This window comes from Camarhynchus parvulus, chromosome 23 (genome assembly GCF_901933205.1).
Source record: "Camarhynchus parvulus chromosome 23, STF_HiC, whole genome shotgun sequence".
Classification (NCBI taxonomy): domain Eukaryota; kingdom Metazoa; phylum Chordata; class Aves; order Passeriformes; family Thraupidae; genus Camarhynchus; species Camarhynchus parvulus.
In genome coordinates this window covers 1,136,635-1,154,212 of record NC_044593.1, presented here as the reverse complement: position 1 = coordinate 1,154,212, position 17,578 = coordinate 1,136,635, and the positions used below count along the sequence as shown (strand labels likewise).

At 49.1% G+C, this 17,578-nt stretch overlaps 2 protein-coding genes across 2 annotated transcripts; both read right to left on the bottom strand.

The window, feature by feature from the left end:
- Positions 1 to 3,300: 3,300 nt before the first annotated feature.
- On the bottom strand, positions 3,301 to 9,923 carry IL22RA1 (interleukin 22 receptor subunit alpha 1). The gene is made up of 7 exons (XM_030964364.1): positions 9,881 to 9,923; positions 7,755 to 7,887; positions 7,200 to 7,372; positions 6,140 to 6,324; positions 5,555 to 5,690; positions 5,243 to 5,364; positions 3,301 to 4,456 (listed from the first exon to the last, which is right to left on the bottom strand). Exons 1-7 carry the CDS (start codon positions 9,921 to 9,923, stop codon positions 3,461 to 3,463), a joined length of 1,788 nt encoding a protein of 595 aa, XP_030820224.1. The 3' UTR covers positions 3,301 to 3,460.
- A 3,133-nt stretch (positions 9,924 to 13,056) lies between these two features.
- Positions 13,057 to 16,885, bottom strand: IFNLR1 (interferon lambda receptor 1). The gene is made up of 7 exons (XM_030964363.1): positions 16,774 to 16,885; positions 16,028 to 16,151; positions 15,603 to 15,784; positions 15,130 to 15,272; positions 14,533 to 14,689; positions 14,129 to 14,253; positions 13,057 to 13,932 (listed from the first exon to the last, which is right to left on the bottom strand). The coding sequence occupies exons 1-7, from the start codon at positions 16,883 to 16,885 to the stop codon at positions 13,057 to 13,059; spliced, it is 1,719 nt and encodes a 572-aa protein (XP_030820223.1).
- Between the last annotated feature and the right edge of the window lie 693 nt (positions 16,886 to 17,578).

The following is a 17,578-nucleotide window of genomic DNA, read 5'->3' as shown; positions in this document are numbered from 1 at the left end:
TACTAAAAACTACATGTACAATGTTTACAGTTACTTCCCAATACCTATCACCTGTGTTAGACAGTGAGCTTCTACTCTAAACCAATCTGTAAGTGCCACCATCACAGCAGAAGATGGAGGCCAAGAAGAAGAAGGAGAAAGGCTGGACACACCCAGTTCCCTCCATCTTGCCTCCTGAACCCCCATACCAAAAACCCCAAAATCTACTTTTCCACCCCGTGATAACTTCACTCTCATTCTGCTTAATTTGTCATGGCTTGCAGATCTTCATCTAAGGTTGGTAACTTGCTCCATGGGTCATAATCAAAACCACAGGGGCATTTTGGGCTCTGTGCCAGGGTCTCTGAGACCCCTGGCAGGGGTCTTGGCCATCCTGGGCAGCCAGAGGGGTGTCCTGGGTTCCCACAGCCCAGAGCTCTCAGAGCTGCTCTCAGAGCATGGCTGAGGAGGAGAGCATTGCTGGGCACACGTGGCTTGCATGGGAGACCTTTGGAGCAATGTTGAAATCCTGCTGTTTATCTGGAAATGTTCCTGCACAGGAGGAGATGGAGAAAAGGAGGTCCTGGAGCAGCTGTTTGACACAAATGGATCTGTTTGGTTCTGAGCAGTGTGACGGTGTTCACAGGGGTCTGAGGATGAGGGAAGGGACGAGGATCTGACTCCATGTTTCAGGAGGCTGATTTATTATTTTATGATATATATTATATTAAAACTATACTAAAAGAATAGAAGAAAGGATTTCATCAGAAGGCTGGCTAAGGATAGAAAAAGAATGAATAACAAAGGCTTGTGACTGACCAGACAGTCCGGACAGCTGGGCTGTGATTGGCCATTAATTAGAAACAACCACATGAGACCAATCACAGATCCCCCTGTTGCATTTCACAGCAACAGATAATCATTGTTTGCATTTTGTTCCTGAGGCCTCAGCTTCTCAGGAGAAAAACTCTTAAGGAAAGGATTTTTCAGAAAATGTGTCTGTGACAGAGGAAGTCAGTGAGGTCAGCAGGGATGACGTGTTCCTTGCTCCAATAAAATTCAACAGCATCAATATTTCTTTCCAAGCTTTTCCAAAGAGAAACAGCTTGAGAAGGGATGATCTGTGTGTTAAATTTAGGAGGTGACTCATCAGACAAGAATCAATTTCCCTCAGCTCAGAAGATCCAGGCCTCAAAGATCAATATTGACTAAGCCATGACGAAAGCAGGAAGTTGAGGATATTGCAGCAGGACAGGGCTCTCCTGCCTGTGATCTTTGGGCAGTGGAGCTGCTGGGAGGATGGGCTGGGGCTGGAATCATTCCTGCCTTTTGTTCAGGCAGGGGTAATGCAGCCCTGAAGGTATTTAAGGGCCTGAAGGGAAGGTGGATGTCCCAGCTCGGGGACACTTTGCACCTTTAGGCACCTCTGTGCATTCTAAAAATCCATTCCCAGGCTCTTCTCAGTTCCCACCTGTCCTCCAGCAGGATGAGACATTTATTACAGTCTGGGCATAATCAGACCTCGTGGCAGGGCTTCTGCAGAGGGATTTGGAAAGGCTCTTAAAATAGAAAATAACATAATTTTAGCAGCAGATTCAAATGCTCTCCCAAGGTCCCCATCCCTTCCACACGACTCTGGCCATACTCATCCTGTGCTGGGGGTTGTGTTTCACAACACCACCCAAAATGTTGATTATTCCTGGATAGCATCACTGGGAATAGTGTTGACACAAGACATGAAGCTCACAGGCAATTCTGAATAAGGTAATTGGCATCACTGGCTTTAAATGCCTCTCCAGGGGGGTTTAATGGAAAAAAATGTTATCCCTGGTGTCTCCCAGTCCTTGGGAACAGCTCCAGGAGCTGCAGCATTTCTCTGTGTTGTTTTTTGGGGCACGGAGTACAGGAACCAGATCAAAGCACATTCCACAGACCCTTTGGTGGTGAATGGAATGGAGGGAGCTCCCTGGGAATGTCCTGCTGGTCACTGCCCAAGCCATGCACGTATTTCAGTCTGTGATACCCTCACACTTCTTCAGCACTTGGAATTTTGCCCTTTTGGCCTCACAGGGCTGTGGTCCTTCAGCAGGTGTTGGGGCTGGAGCTCAGAGCTGAACCTTGGCCTGGAAAGTTTCTAAGACTATCCCTTTAATTCTGGGTTGAATCTTCAAAAATCTTCACTGAGCCAATGGCTTATTTGCAAAATCACCCCAAAGAAAGTGGAATTTAACCTTTTGCTTCAGCTTTCCTGGGCTGAGAAAAGCCCCAAGTCCACTTGGAGTGGGAGCAGCTGAATTTTACCTCTGGTCAGATTGGTCTCTTTGAGTAAATACTTCCCCATACCAGTCAAACCTTGCTTATTCCTGTAAATGCTTTCACTTCTCTAAAACCAATGTCCTCAGACACATTTTTCACCACAGCAGTGGAAATAAACAGGCTGAACTGTGCTTTCCTCTGAATGAAAATTAATCACCTCCTCTGGCCCCTGAATTAGAATTTAGCTTCCTCTTGGTGGAGGACCAAATGCTCCAAGGATTTTGACTCCCCAAAAATGGTCATGGCAGCTCTGGAGGATGTGCCAGGAGCATGGAGCAGGGAGGGGTGGGAGGGAGAGCTCCAGACCTCCCTGGGCTCCTGTGTGCATTACTGATGCATGGATTGGGATTGGGATAAACTGAGATTGAGGGTTAAACTGGGAGTGCTGCAAATCTCACATCCCTGCCTGCCTGGGGTGTGATCCCAGCTGCTTCATCCCTGGGGATCTCAGGGGAGGAAAAGAATGTGTGACTGCTGCAGAGGAAGAAAGGAGCAGCAGCTGAGGAAGCTCAGAACTAGGCCAAGGCTGCATTAATCTGTGCTGAGATGAAAAAGGCTTTATCTTTGTACAGGTATTAAAAAAGGCTTTATCTTTGTACAAGTATTAAAAACCACAGGGGACAGGGACAAATTTCACAGAACTGCTGCATCAGGAGTTGTTACCCAGTTTCAATGACTCCTTTGAAGGCAAAGTCCATTCCAGGAAGGTGGAATATTCTTTTCCAAGGGTAGAACACCAGTAACTATTTACTTCTTTTACTGTACCGTGGTACATTAAATACTTCTAGGTTTGCATACCTGAATTTCTTCAAAGAGAGTTAGGTGTTGGTAAAGAGCACATATAGTTTGTGAATTTTGCTAAATTTTCAGTAGACTGAATCTGGGATGGAAAACTGAATCTTCACTGATCTTTTAAAGTAATCCAATTCATAATCAATTTGAGAATGTGCTAGAAGGAAAGACCCGTTGTTTAAGTGCAAAGGTACAGTATGGCAGTGTAACGAGGAGCAGTTCTGTCAGTAAAGGCACCAAATGGAGCAGTGTGACAATGGAGCAGTGTGACAGCCCTGAGCTCTGCTCATACAGCCAGGATCAGCTGTGGGTTTGCATCGCTTCTGTTTCATACAAGAAAACATCATCTGGATTTAAATACCATTAAGTCATCCTAATACAATTCCGTGCTCTCCTCATCCCACTGCACTTTCAGGTCCAAATCTTTGAAGAGCATGGTGAGAGGAGTGGCGCTGTCCCCGTCCCTGTCCCAGCCCGGGCCGCTGGCTGGGGACACGCTGAGCTCAGTGCAGCCCAGCCCCTTCGCTGCTGGGAACATTTGCATGGCTGCAGCCCCTGGGAGCTGCGCTGGGCCTGCAGGGAATGGGCACGGCTCTGGCAGCTCCCACTGCTGCCCGTGGCTCCCAGTCCGGAGCGAGAGCAGCAGAGGTGCCAGCAGCTCCTCCTGCGCAGCACAGCCTGGGGCAGCTTTCCCTGCCGGCAGCAGCAGGGGCAGGGCCGCCTGCTGTCGGTAGCATCCCCCCTGTTCCAGCAAGGACAGGGACAGCTGGGACACACGCTCGGGATCCTCCAGCTCCTCACTCTGCAGCAGCAGCTGGGTCTGCCCTGGGCTCCCCTGGATCACAACTGACTCCAGTCTGTCCCTGCTCTTCCACAGGGCCGCCTTTGGCTGCTGCTCTTTGTAATCCCAGTGGCTGCAGCTCTTTCCCAGCCCATGGGTTCGGAGCTCTCCGTCCTCAGAACGATCCGGAGAAGATTTCTTCAGATCTGGAGAAGATTCCTTCAGCCTTTGCTTGGGCTGGGAGCTCCTGTCCGTGCCCTCCACACACAGCCCATAGGTCAGGGCCAGGCTGGAGCTGCGTGGGGCAGCAGCAATGCTCTGCTCAGCTTTCTGAGGAGTGTAGGCAGTGATGGGAGCTGGCATTTCCACCTGGCAGGGCTGAGGGGGCAGCTGCAGTGCTGGAACATCTGCCTGCTGCTGGTAGGGACAGGAGGGACGTGCTGGCTCCAAGGACCAGTCCAAGTGTTGGCTCATCTGGGCCAGCTGCACTTCAGGGATGAAAGGGGAACGTTTGGATAAGCTGAGGGGCTTTATGATGTGCTCCACTGTCAGTGTGAGAGGCTGGAAGGATGGAATCCCTCTGAAGTCCTGGTGGAGCCGATAAAAGAGCACAAGTTATTACCAAGAAGCTGTGACCTTGAAGGTTTGCTTTAGTTACTGTAGCATTTTCTTTGGAGAAGTGTCAGTAAAAGCCAGTAACAGCCACCAGGGATCTGCTCTGCTGACAAAAGAGCTCTGCTTTTTTTTTTTTTTTCCTGGAAAATGACCATTCACAGGAATACAGACATTTCTCATTGTGTATTAACTGAGCAGCCTTGAAACATGAGGAAGAAAATCTGCTTTCACTTCTGCAAGATTTGTCCTAAGCCTTGCAGCAAGGAAATAGCCTGAAAATCCTGGAGCTCATTAGCATGAAATCCAATTCTTGCTGTGGGAGATGAGGGGTAGAGGAGAATCCCAGGGTTTCAAGGGGAACTGGGGATTTAGGATGCCTCAGGTTTAGCTGCCTAACCCATGGGGCTCAGTTTGGGGCAGGTTCTGAGCACTTTAAAATATCAGTAAGCTGCAGTGATTGCCTAGACCAAGCTCCTTAACCCTTTAAATGAAGGAGGGTGGGTTTAGATTGGATCCTGGGGAGAAATGCTTTACTCAGAGAGTGCTGAGGCCCTGGCACAGACCCTGCCCCTGCATCCCCAGCAGTGTCCAAGGCCAGGCTGGACACTGGGGCTGGGAGCCACCTGGGACAGTGGCAGATGTGGATCCCATACAGGACATGGACTAAATGACTTTTCCAGCCCCGGGCAGGGCTGATTCTGTGATTTGCAAGCTGAGCTCAATCCCTGAGCATTTGCAGCAGTGGCTGAGGGCACTCACCAGGGCCCTGGGCTGGGCACTGCGCTGTTTGATGTATTTGTAGCTCACATAAGCAGTGGCAGCAAAAACCAGCCCAGCACAGAAGGCCAGGGCCACCAGACAGTAGAGAATCCACGTCTTGTCTGGGGAAAGAACAAATGGAAAAAGAGCTGGGTTAAAAAAATGTCACAGTTAGCTGGGTGATATCACAGATTTAATCTCATGAAATTAATTTTTAAATTATTAGAATGTTCTGTGCTGAAAATCAATGCATTTTGTGTATCCAATATCCCAGCTGGACTTTTCAGCTTTCAGCAGAGTTAACAGCCTCACCTGCCAGTGTTTTGACCCAAAACACCTGAGGTTTGCTCCTTCTCTGGAGCAGACAGATATAAACTGTCCCGTTGTATTCAGTGTCTGGGTCCAAGTTGGAAACTTCAAATTCTTTGTTGTGCTCATTCTTTGTCCACTGTTGAAAAGAAAGGTAAAATCTGTATTTGGGCAAAATGAAATTTTCTTCAATTCAGATTGCAAAATTCAGCATAAAATATTATTTATTAATGTGGTTTTACAGGGCTCAAATTATTCTGTGTGTATGGAACTCTGATTTTTTTCTGAATCATATTGATATGATTTTGTTTTCTATTATTTCTGTATTTAATTCTGCGTTTCAGTTTCTTAAGACTTGAACTTCTTAAGTAATTTTTAGTCACCAATGGTTTTACTTTTTGCTACTTATACAGTACTCTTAGAAGGTCCTTTGGATTTAAGAAGAAAGCTTAAAGCTCCTGTTGTCCTGAGAGTCAAAGGCTCCAAGACTTTCCCTTGTACATCAGAAATCCTGTGTAACCTGAGATCCTTCTCCAGCTCATCTGAAATGGGATTTACAGCGCCCCAGTGCCCGAGGTTGTGCTTTACCTGCTGCTGTGTCCTCTGGTTGAATATTGTCAGGTGATAATCCACAGCCCCGAATTTGCTGTAAATGTCCTCCACAGTGAGCTGCTGCTCGTCCTCCCCCCGCAGGGGCGTCAGCGGGGGCCGGATCAGGAACCTGATGGAGCGGGCGTGGGGGATGTGTTCCACCTGGGGGGCCCCTATGATGGCTGGGAAAGGCACAACAGGCACTGTCAGCTGATGTCAAACACACCCCAGACTCGCTGAAATGTCATTTCTGTTTGTACAAAATGTGTCTGAGCTGTGTGAGCATGGCAGGAGTCAGGCCACTGCAGACAGAGGTGGTTTGGGGTTCTTGTCCCCAGGAATTCTCATCCCAGGCTTTTCCAGCTCCATGTTCCCTGTCCCTGTGCAGGATGTCCTCCTTCATGTGTGTGTGAGGGCTGAAATCCCACAGGTAACAACTGCCCAATCCCAGTTCCCATCCTACACCAGATTTACAGGGCTTTGTGCCTGCACTGATCTCTGACAGGCACACGCTACACCCAGCACTGCAAAGGGCTTTAATCCGAGTTCTCACAGCTTTTTTGGTGCAAAGGTCTGAAGGCTCTTCACAACCATTGGCTGCTGATGCCACCTTGAATAATTCTTGGTGATTTTTCAGAGGGAAGTTTTATCCACAGAGCCAATGAGGCCTCCAAAGGCTGCATTGTGTCTGCAGTAGGGCTCACTTTGGGGTCGGGACACCAAGTACCCACTGGAATGGATTCTTATCCCAATGTTCCCATTTCACAGCTGCTGGAACTCACTGTTCTCAGGCTGCCCATCATGTCCCTTAGTCATTTCTCTATTCCTCTCACCAGCAGCTCTCCCTCCCATCACACCAGGCCTTTCCTTTCTCTGACCCCACTTCAGCGCCAGCTCCCAGCTGAGACCCTGCCCATTTCTCATTCACCTCCTTGCCCAAACCACCAAACCTCCAAAGTTTCACTTCCCCCAGAAACACAGAGCCTTGCAAGACTGAACTGTGGGGAAATGCTGCCCTGCAGGAGCAGGAGCAGGAGCTTTGGGGGTTGGTACCTACTCTCCTTGCGGGGCTCAAAGCGCTCGGAGCGCACCCAGCTGGAGGAGCAGCCCCGCGCCCGCACCCGCCCGTAGAAATGCTCTGTGAAGTTCTCCGTCTCCCTGCTGAGGTTGCAGAAGAGCTGGGTGATGCTCTGGCACTCCTGCTTGGTAAGCCAGGATTTCTCTCCATACCTGAGGACAAAGCAAGGATTTGGGGTCGTTTAGTTGGACAGGAATGGCGGAAAAGGGAATAGAGAGAAGGAAGTTGCTGAAGGCATGAGTAGCTCAGTAATGGAGCAAAGCAACCCAAGATGTAAAATATTTGCTTCAATGAGCACCATCTCCCACTCTGAATAATCCTAAAATATGCAGCAAAGCAACCCAAGATGTAAAATATTTGTTTAAATGAGCATCATCTCCCACTTTGAATAATCCTAAAATATTTGTAGGATTATATGAACCATTATATGAACCATAATACAGGCAGGAGAAACAGCAAAATCAATTTTTCTCTCTTGGCCCTTCTCTCTCTGAGACTGCTAAGAACAGCCCAAAAGAAGGAAACTTCACATACTGTTTGTACTGGACATCAAACACAGTGCCAGGGGGAATATCTGCCTCTGTTTCCCACGTCAGGATGTTCTCAAAGTTTGTGGAAGAAAATGCTGCACGTTTCAGACATGATGATCTCTCTGTAGTCACAATACCTGAAGGAGCAGAGAAACTGGTATTAAAAAGCATCTTCTGACATCTCAGCCCTCAGATGAAAATGGATCTTGTGGTATTTTGCTGAAGCTGGGCTGAAAAGAAGGAGCTTGAGCAGAACAAGGCTTCAAACTGTGTTCACATCACACTCTTGCAGACAATTGACTCATCCCAAAGAAATCAGGAATTTATACAGAAAAGCCTCAAAAACTCAAACCAGAAAGAGAATCCTTGAATTTCTAGTTGGGTTTCTTTAAGAGCCTTTACATGGGTGATAAAATAAGACCAATAATCTGTTTTCAAGCCCAGAATCAGGTCTGTGAATGTCTCTGCTTTCTGCCCCTGCTCAAGGAAGTGACATGCAGAGCTCAGTGTCACCTCCTGAAGATGTGGCTCCGTTCTCCTCTTGTGCTCCATGTTTTATTGGATGGAAAGTGCCTGTACAGAGTGACACCCAGTGTCTGGACTCTGGCCTGGGTGTGCCAGGGTGACAGCAAACAACTCAGCCCAGCTCCCTGCTTTCTGAGCCCTGCTGCTCTTCCTTTGGGGTCAGGAATGTCACCTGTCCCTGCAAACGTTTCTAACTTCAGGATTTATAAACTCTGATTCAGATTATAGGCAGACCCTCGAAGGTAAATAATTTACACATTATTTAGCTCCTGGTTTGTGGCACTGATGAACACCTGGGGCATGTGAGGGCTTCAGCCTGCAGTGAACAATGAGACCCCTGGTGAAAAAGTGAGCAAATGAAAATAGCACAGATGGGCAAAGAGCCCTGGCATGGGGCTGCCTTGGACAAGATCACATTGAGCAGAGAATAAATCCCAGCTGGATCCTGGCTCCAGGCGTTCCCCCATGGACCAGAACTGAGTGTGAGCAGTTCAACCTGCTGGCTGGATGGAGGAGGGTTAGGCAGAAGGGCACAGATCCCCTCTCAGTGCTGTGTGTGGAATTTGGGCAGGGAAGTGGTGCAGAAATGGGCTGCTGCCTGCTCCAGATGTTGTCCTGACTTCATCTGCAGCTCCACATCTGCCTCTGCTCATCCCAGGCTCAGCAGGAGCAGCAGCAAGGGTATGAAGGAGTGGGATCCCCTGTCTGAGTACCCTGAAAACTGAGTCACAAATACCCCAATCTTATCAGGAGTAGGAAATCTGTCTTCCCACATTTATCCATGCTGGAACACTTATGCAAAGCAGCATAACACAAGCACAGTCAAGTGTGGGCAGGGGAAAACCAGGATATTTCACAGTGTGACAGTTCCTTGGGCTGAGGAGATGCCAGACACAGCAGATGAATGATGGGGCTGTATGCTGAAAAGCTGGGGTCTGGAAAGAGCAGGTTTATCCTTCATTAACCCAGCAGTGAGCTTGTCACATCTGGAGTAGGATTAACTGGCTTTTAGAGGGCAGATCTAGATTGGATATCAGGGAGAAATTGTTCCCTGGTTGTTCACAGGGTGCCCAGGGCAGCTGTGGCTGCCCCATCTCTGGCCAGGCTGGACAGGCTTGGGGCACTCTGGGACAGTGGAAGGTGTCCCTGGCATGGCAGGGGTGGGATGAGATGAGCTTTAAGTCCCTTCCAACCCAACCACTCGACGATGACTCCCTCATTTTAAGATTCCATTATTTGTTTGTACCTCCTTTAAAATCAGCACTGTTCTTGTATTCATTTGTGCCTTTGCTGAAGCCACAAGGAGAATGATCCAAAGCCCCCTGACACCAATGAAAATCCTTCACTGCTGTAGGATTTGGGTCCTAGCACAGTGACAAACCCTTTGAAGTGAATGACTCTTTCCCCCTCCCTACTAATCCCGAAAGTGCCGAGCATACCAGCCACACATGGGAGTTACTACAAGGAGAGAGAAGAGAACTCAGAAGAAAACTCAGACAGCAGCTCATTCTTAGGTGATAATTCAGGAAACAGGAGTGAAGTGCAGACTCCAGGATCAGACAGAATCCCACAATCAGCGACAGCAGAGCAAAGCTCAGGACTTACCCAGCACTGAAACTCCAGCCAGGACGATCAGAAATCCCTTCATGAATGACTCTGCAGGCTGGGCTGTGGGAGCAGGCAGCTGCTCCTGTGTGCAGGTGAATCACCTTTTGGCTGAATTCTTTCTTGCCAGGCCAGGTTGGATTTGTTGCTCAGTAACAGAGCAAAGCAGAGCTCCTGTCCTCCCTTCCCTGGTTCTGAGCTGCCCGGAGCCCTGCGCATGTGTGACACTGCAGAGTGACACCAGGAGCACCTCTCCCCTCCAGTGCACACCTGACTGTACAAAGGTGCACGAGCCAGAGGCTGAGAAAATCCCCAGCTCCTGAAAAAGAGCCAAATACCTTTTTGCTGAGAGCTTCCTGCCTGAAAGCCCTCCCTGAGGTTCCCGGGGTTTGAGGTTTGCTTTTCTGGTTGAGTAACTTGAGCTTGTTACAACTCTAGACATTAAAACTTAGAGCTGTGCTCCTGGTTGGTTCAATACCTGTTTCCTCCAAAAATACTCCTGAATACTTTCTCACAATGAAAGTCAGCCAGAGCACTGGGGTTTTTTTACCTGATGTGGGCAAGAGATAGAGGAGTGGTGGCCTTTCCCCAGGAGGAGCACCTGCTGTCCCACAGCTTTTTGCAGGGACTATTGTGCACCTGCAATGTTTGTTTTTGTGGCTGTTTACAGTGTAAAGTTCTGTGACTGAATCCACGTGATAAGAACTGGGAGTTTGTATGGACAGGAAGAAAGGGATACAGTCCCTTTTCCATAAGGTGTGCAGCTTTTAGGGTGTTGTTACGTTTTCAAAATACAAACCCTGTGTGCTCCTGAATGTTGATTTCACTGCTGTATCCTTGTGGCCAAACATGTGACAGAATTCACAAACCCCTTCTGCTTCCCTCCTCATCTGTGGATTTCCTGATGCTGTTTCTGTTCCCTGCCCTGCCTGGGTGTGGGAGGGCTCTGTGCTTGCAGCCCTGCCATGGTGCATCACTGGCATTTTGTCTTTCTCAGCTCACCTGGACAAAGGCAGAGGCCTCAGGTTTGTTAAAGCAGACACACCTATGCACCAGTGTCTAATTAAGTACAACTATTTGTTAGGGTGTTTCCTGAACAGCCTGATAAAAGTATTTCTGTTTTCCCTTCCCTCACATCACTGCCTCACTGCTCCTGCTGGGTGATGGGGCAGAGCTGGGGGACCTTGGTGTGCACCTGAGCCTTCAGTTCTGACAATAGAATTCAAACTTTACCTCTGCCCTTATTTCTAGCAAGGTGTCACCTTTTGAATAGCCCAAGAAACACCTCTCTGAATCTTTGGGGACCTGAAGATGTCTAAAACTAGACTTTCAAGTTTAAAATTAGGGTGTTACCTTCCAAACTCTCTCAAACTTTTGATTACCTCACAGTGTGTGGGGACTACAGCAAACCTGGTGAGTGCTGGGCATGAACCCTCCGTGTGTGGATGTGGCCCTGGGGACAGGGTGGGTTCCCACTTGGACTCGATGATCCCCAGGGTGTTTTCCTAAGGAAATGATTCCCTGATGCTGTGATACCACCTGGAGCAGCTGCTGTGGGAGAGGAGCACTGTGCTCTGGCCATGAGTGACCCTTCTGCAGAGGAAAGCAGCTCTCAAGCCCTGCTGAAAGGAAATGAGGAGTTGGATGCTGCCACCTCCTGTGCAGCTCAGCTGGCCTGCAGCCTGTCCCTCAGCCCCTGGACAAGGCCAGAACTCATCCCAGGCTGTGTTTGCAGAGCTGGGACATGGCAAAAGCATTTTGTAGACGTTACTCAACTTCAGAGCTTCCTGTAAATCAAAGCCTGGGGGGTTTTCCTGGATTGCACAAGAAATTGGGTGGTGATTATGTTTGGATCATCTGTGTCTTTCCAAATAAACTGGAGGGATAACAATGCAGGATGTACCTAAGGACACTGCAGAGCACAGAGGAATAGTCCAGCTGGTGAATCCTTTCCCCCACCTCTCCTTTGGACTTCATTCAGGACCTCAATGAGTACATCTTGCTGCAGAGCAGTTCCCACTCCCTCCTACCACCCCTCACTTCTTTTTTCCTGCTTCTCAAAGGATTTCAGCTTTTATACCTTCCATCAACACCTTCCCCTCATCTGAGCCCTCTGTGCAAGGAATGGCTGGGGAGTGTTTCCCTCTTTCTTTTACTGCTTTGCTTTCCTCTGAGCCCTTTACACAAAGGCTCCTTTTGATACTGGGGTATAAAAAGCTTTTACAAGGACATGAAGTGATAGGACAAAGGTGATGGCTGTAAAGTACCAGAGGGGAGATCTAGATTAGATACTGGACTGAAATCCTTCCCTGGGAGGGTGGAGAGGCCCTGGCACAGGTGCCCAGAGCAGCTGGGGCTGCCCCTGGATCCCTGGCAGTGCCAGGGACAGGCTTGGAGCAGCCTGGGACAGTTCCTGCCATGGCAGGGGTGCAGTGGGACAAACTTCAGGATCCCTCCCACCAAACCATTCTGTGATTCTTTGTTCAGTAGTGACCAGAGTGACCTGGCTGGGAAGTCTCAGAATTCCACTCCAGCCCAGGATGGGGTCCTGTTTTAAAGGTAATGTTTTTTTCAGGATGAGCTACAGTCCCCCTTTGTAGCTCTGGAAAACAAAACCATGTACACATGGGGATTTATATCAAAATATTATTGCTCTCGGACATTCTGCACAGCAGGAGGAATTTCAGCTTCAATAAATATAAAATAAAAATAAATAAACAAACATGCTGCACACTTTGGCTTCAGTTCCCTCTGCTGGAACACAGAAGGTGATTTCTGCAGGATGAGGTGGAGAACTTTTCATGCTGAATATCTCTGTAAGGAACTTCCAGTCAAGCTCTGGACTTACAGGGAAGCAAAGGTGACACAAAGCAGGTCGAAATCTGCTTCAAACCCACGTGCAGGCACAACACTGCATTTTCAGGCCCTTGTTCTGAAGTCTGAGGTGACCCACAGGCAGTGCCTGTTTGCTGGGTGGCCCCTCAGGGATGTCCCTGCCTCCCTCACCCCTGGCAGTGACAGTTCAGAGGTGACTTAGCAATAAAATGCACTTTTGTGTCCCTAAAGCCATTGCCTTGATAGACCAGACATCAGGTTTTGTCCTTGTTCAAGGATCCTTGCTTGGCTATCTGGAGCTCTGCAGGATTTCCAGGCACTCCCCAGACCTGCTGGGCACTTCAGATCCTTCCCAAGTAATGTGAGTGCTCATAGCCTGGGAATCGCAGCTTTGGATCACATTTTCCCTCTGTAACTGAAGTCCCAAAAGCATCACTGAGCACTGTGGACTCGGGAGGGGTCCCTTCTGTAAAGCTGTCACTGCCACAGTCACTGGCAATGCCTTCATCCTCTGCCACCTGCAGTGTCCACAAGGGGATGAGCAGCTGCCTGCTGGGATCCTCCTGGAGCTGCAGATCAAGGATGGATTTCTGGTAACCCCTGCAGGAATGAGGAGCCTTCCTGTGCTCGTGGGGTTCAGCACCAATCCCCCCCAGCAGGGGGTGAAGGGGGCTCATTCCCAGCCTCTCATCCCTGTGTCCATCATCCTGCCCCTGCTCTGGGGCACATGGGAATGTCACATCAGTGAGGGAGATCCTTTCCAAGGAGGAGCAGAGGTAAAGGGAGGGCTCCTCGTTTGCCTGGGACCCTGAGGTGTCCATCTCACCCTTCCTCTCTGCAAAGAGGGTGAAACCCAGGGCTCTGAGGTCAAGCACAGATGCCACAGAGAGATCTCCAGATCCCGAATCCAGGCTGCTTTCCCCCAGAGCTGCTGGGCATGGCTGAGAGCTGAGACCTCTCTTTGGATACCGAGGCATTGCACGGTATGGGATCAAAGTGCTGCTGTCTTCCTCCTCCTCATCCTCTGACCATGATGATGACAGTGATGATGAAGATGGGAAAGAAGCCACCCATGGCAGGTGGTGTCCTCCTAAAGCTCTGTTTGTCCTCCTTTGAGGCACTGGCTTCTCTGAGCAGCTCAGATCATCACTGCAGAATTCCTTTTCACCGAGCTCCAAGTGGAAGGTTGGTCCAGCAGCTTTAAATTGAGAGAAATCCTACCAGGGAGAAGGAATCAAACAGTGAGCCTGTGATGCTTTCAAAAGAAAAATCTGGATGTCAGAAAGGTTATTTCAGAAATGGGAATTACAAATGTAAAACTGAGAAGTGCAGAACCCCCCACTCCTCCCCAGTTACCCTCTGAAAACCAGCAAGACTCTGGGTCAGGAGGGGACCTCAGAATTTGGGCCGTACCAAAACCTGAGGCATCTTCCTTTGCTTGGCCTCCTGTTTCACCAGGCAGCAGATCAAGGGACTGGCCACAAAGATGGAGAGGACAAACAGAGGGATCACAACCAGAAGTGGGAACTTCCACTGTGCTGATGAAAAGGACAGAAATAATCTCTTGTGAGTGGTATTTTTATAGGAATTATGGGCTCTACACTGACATACAATACTCAGAGTTTTCAGAAAACATTTCAGGCTTTTTAAATGAAACTCTTTTCTACAGAAAGCAGGAATCACTCACTAGAAAATCCAACCAGTCTCTTTAACAGGAAGGCTTTTTTATGTGGTGAAAACCTGATTTTAGTGGAAATCTTTGCCTTGCCCTCATCCCACTGGATGTCTCCCACATCCTCTCCTGAGGAGGGCCGTACCTTTGTGGTTTAACAGCACACACACAGGCTGGGAGAATTCACTGTGCTTCAAGTTGATGCTTTCATAGAGAGCCCTGGCACTGAAGCAGTAATTGCCTCTGAGGGCAGTGGTGTTTATGGTCACTGTGTCCTTCCTGAAGTAACCCTCATATTTCTTCTGCTGAGAGACAAAGCAGAGGGTTGGAGAGGTGATTCTTTCATTATTGGGGCGGTGTTTCTGTATCACCTTAGCCCATGGATCCCTTGTGTGACCCCTTGTCTGGAATCCCCCAGGGCTGATGGATCCAGGTGGGAATTGCAGCTGTGCTGGGCTCTGCTCTGCCAGGGAATGCTGCCAGTGGCACCAGGATTGGTTGTTGTAAACCTCAGACCTTCACACTGACTGTAGTGTAGCCTCCCCTTCCTGATAAAAATAGGGAACTACCAAAAAATAAGGATGCATACAGGCACTTTTACTTTTTGTCTCTGGCTTTGGTTTAGCTCTGGTTTGGCTGGTTCATTTCCTCCAGGCCTTGGATCCAATCCCTCTCTCTCTGCCAGAACTTTGAAGCTCTTTCAGTTCCTCTATTTCATCTAAAAAGAGCCACTTGTACTGACCTTGTCTTGAGATCCCGCTTCCCAGAGGTTCAGGTCATACTTCCAGGTGAGGTTCTCCACACAGGTGGGCAGAGGGAAGGAGGCACTGACGTGGATGGAATTGTCCCTGACCTTCAGGGTCAGCACAGGGGGAGCCAGTTCCACTGCAATGGAGGGAGCAGCTGTGAGACTGGGGCTGGCTTGGCTCTTACCTTCAGCAGCGATGGCTGGTCCTCACTTCCAGCTGTCATCTTGTGATAAGAGGGAGGCAAAGGACACCTCCAGGGAGCTTGGAGCCACTTTGCTCAGCTGGGACACTGATGAACAAATTCTGACACTTGCTACAAAATTCATCCTCAAATGATGCCAGCCTGTTACTGCTCCTGCTCACTCAAGTCTCTGCCATCCATAAAGCTCCTGGACCCCTGTGGGGTGTGGTCTGTGTGTTTGTGGGAATGTCCTTCCATCCAGGCTGTCACCTGGCAGCCACTCACCATCTGAGTAGTAATCCTTGAACTGGGATTTCACCCAGGGCGACTGGGACCGGCCCCAAACCGCCTTCACCCGAGCCCGGACCTTAACGTAGAGGTTGGAGAGGGCACAAGTCAGGTTGCAGAAGGACCTGGGGATGTTCCTGCAGTGAGGAACCTTCCTCCATTTGTCCAGGCGATCCTGGCTGGAAGGAACAACCACACCAAAATATTAAACACGTTCTGCTGGGATGTATAGAGCGAGAGAATGAAGGGTTTGGGAGGGTGGGGAGCAAGTGGGGCTCAGAGTTTGGAACATTTCCCAGATGGATCATGTTTTGTTTTGGTGGGAGGTCACTGATGATTAGGACAGTCCTTGATCAGGAGAGATGCCCAGTTGTTGTTCCTGTGCCAACCCCTTTGATCAGACATGGTTTGGGAGCTCTTACCTTTCATACCTCACAGTGTAGGTCACATCTGGGGGAGAGCCTTCCCCTGGGGCCCAGGTCAAAATCATGGCAAAATCCCTGGACAGCAGGGTCACATTTTGAGGAGGGAGAAGTTGAACATGACCTGGTCAAAAGGGGAAATTATGTGAATGATTCAAAAGTATCTTTGGGGACAGGAAGCACCACTGGGTTCTCACTGAGGTGGTGTCAATATCTGAGGCTGGGCCTTTCATTAAGGGCTGGAAATTGGCTCTGGCAGCAGGTGTGATGCAATGTTTTCCTTGTCTCTCATAAAGCATCTTCATCTCAACAGCTTTTAGAATTAGGACTAATATTTGTATGAACAATCTGGTTTATAATTTCCAATTGCTTTCCCCCGTGTTCTCACTGCATTTCACTGATTTACAGCCCACAAACTCTGCCTGACTCCCTGGACAGGGCAGACACGGCTGTCCCACACTTCTCATTCAATCCCAGTCCTCCAAGGGCAGATCCTACCAGGAATTCAGAGCTGCAGGTTTGTCCTGTATATTTTCCTGCCCCTCTTTTTTCCAGTAGCTCATCATGTCCATCGCTAGCCCTCAACAAGACACCTTCCACAGACAGATTTTAAACTCTCGCTTCTTTACCAGGGAATATTCCACTTTATGTGAAACATTCCCATTTAAACTGATTAAAATTTCTCTCTCCTCCTGCCAACAAAGCCATATAATGAAAAGAAAAGTAACACTCAGGTGTTCACATACCTCGAGCCTGCTGCAGGAGACACAGAGCCATCAGGGCTCCCACTCTCCAGCCACACAGGACAAAGCAGAACTTCCCATTTGTCATAAATGCTTTTCCTTGATCCATTCTCATCGTCTTTCCTGTGTGAATTCCTGAGGATTGAGGAGCCCAGGAGCTGCACACATGCGCCCTGCCTCTCTTCCTGGTACAGCCCTGCACGTGTGCTGGGAGAGGAGCAGGTGTGGGAGGCTTTTGGGGGACAGCACAGGTGAAACTTGCAGCACTGTGCCCTCCAGTGCAGCACAGTGAGCCCTGGCACAGGGGAAGAGCTGCCTCATCTTGTGAGACACCTCAGTAAAACTCTGACCTTTGGCACTTACCTGCGTGGCTGTGAAATATTAATAGTGTTTAGATAAAGTTTCAGTGCAGGAGAGAGCTGTTAATAACCTATCAACAACAAAAACAGTGGGATGGGAGACTCTGGTGTTTACAGGAGATCAAAGAGTTGCTCTTAGTTTATGTTAGCACAATGGTTTTTGGGAGTTAGGGAATTACTGCGCTTTACATCTGGGGGGGTAAAGTGCAGAGATAGGACAGGGATCTGCCCCCTCCCAGTGTGGGCACATGAAAGGACCTGGATCTCTGCCGTGCTGCCAAGTGCAGGGTGCCCAGGGGTGTGCTTGGAGTGGCTGTGCCACTGCAGGAGAAGGGGGAAATCCCCGGAGCAGGGATTGTTTGGCACCTCAGCTCTCCTGCCTTCCACCGCAGGCACCCAGGCCTGAGCCATCAGTGCAGGAATGGATCGGTGAATTCACCTCACAGGAG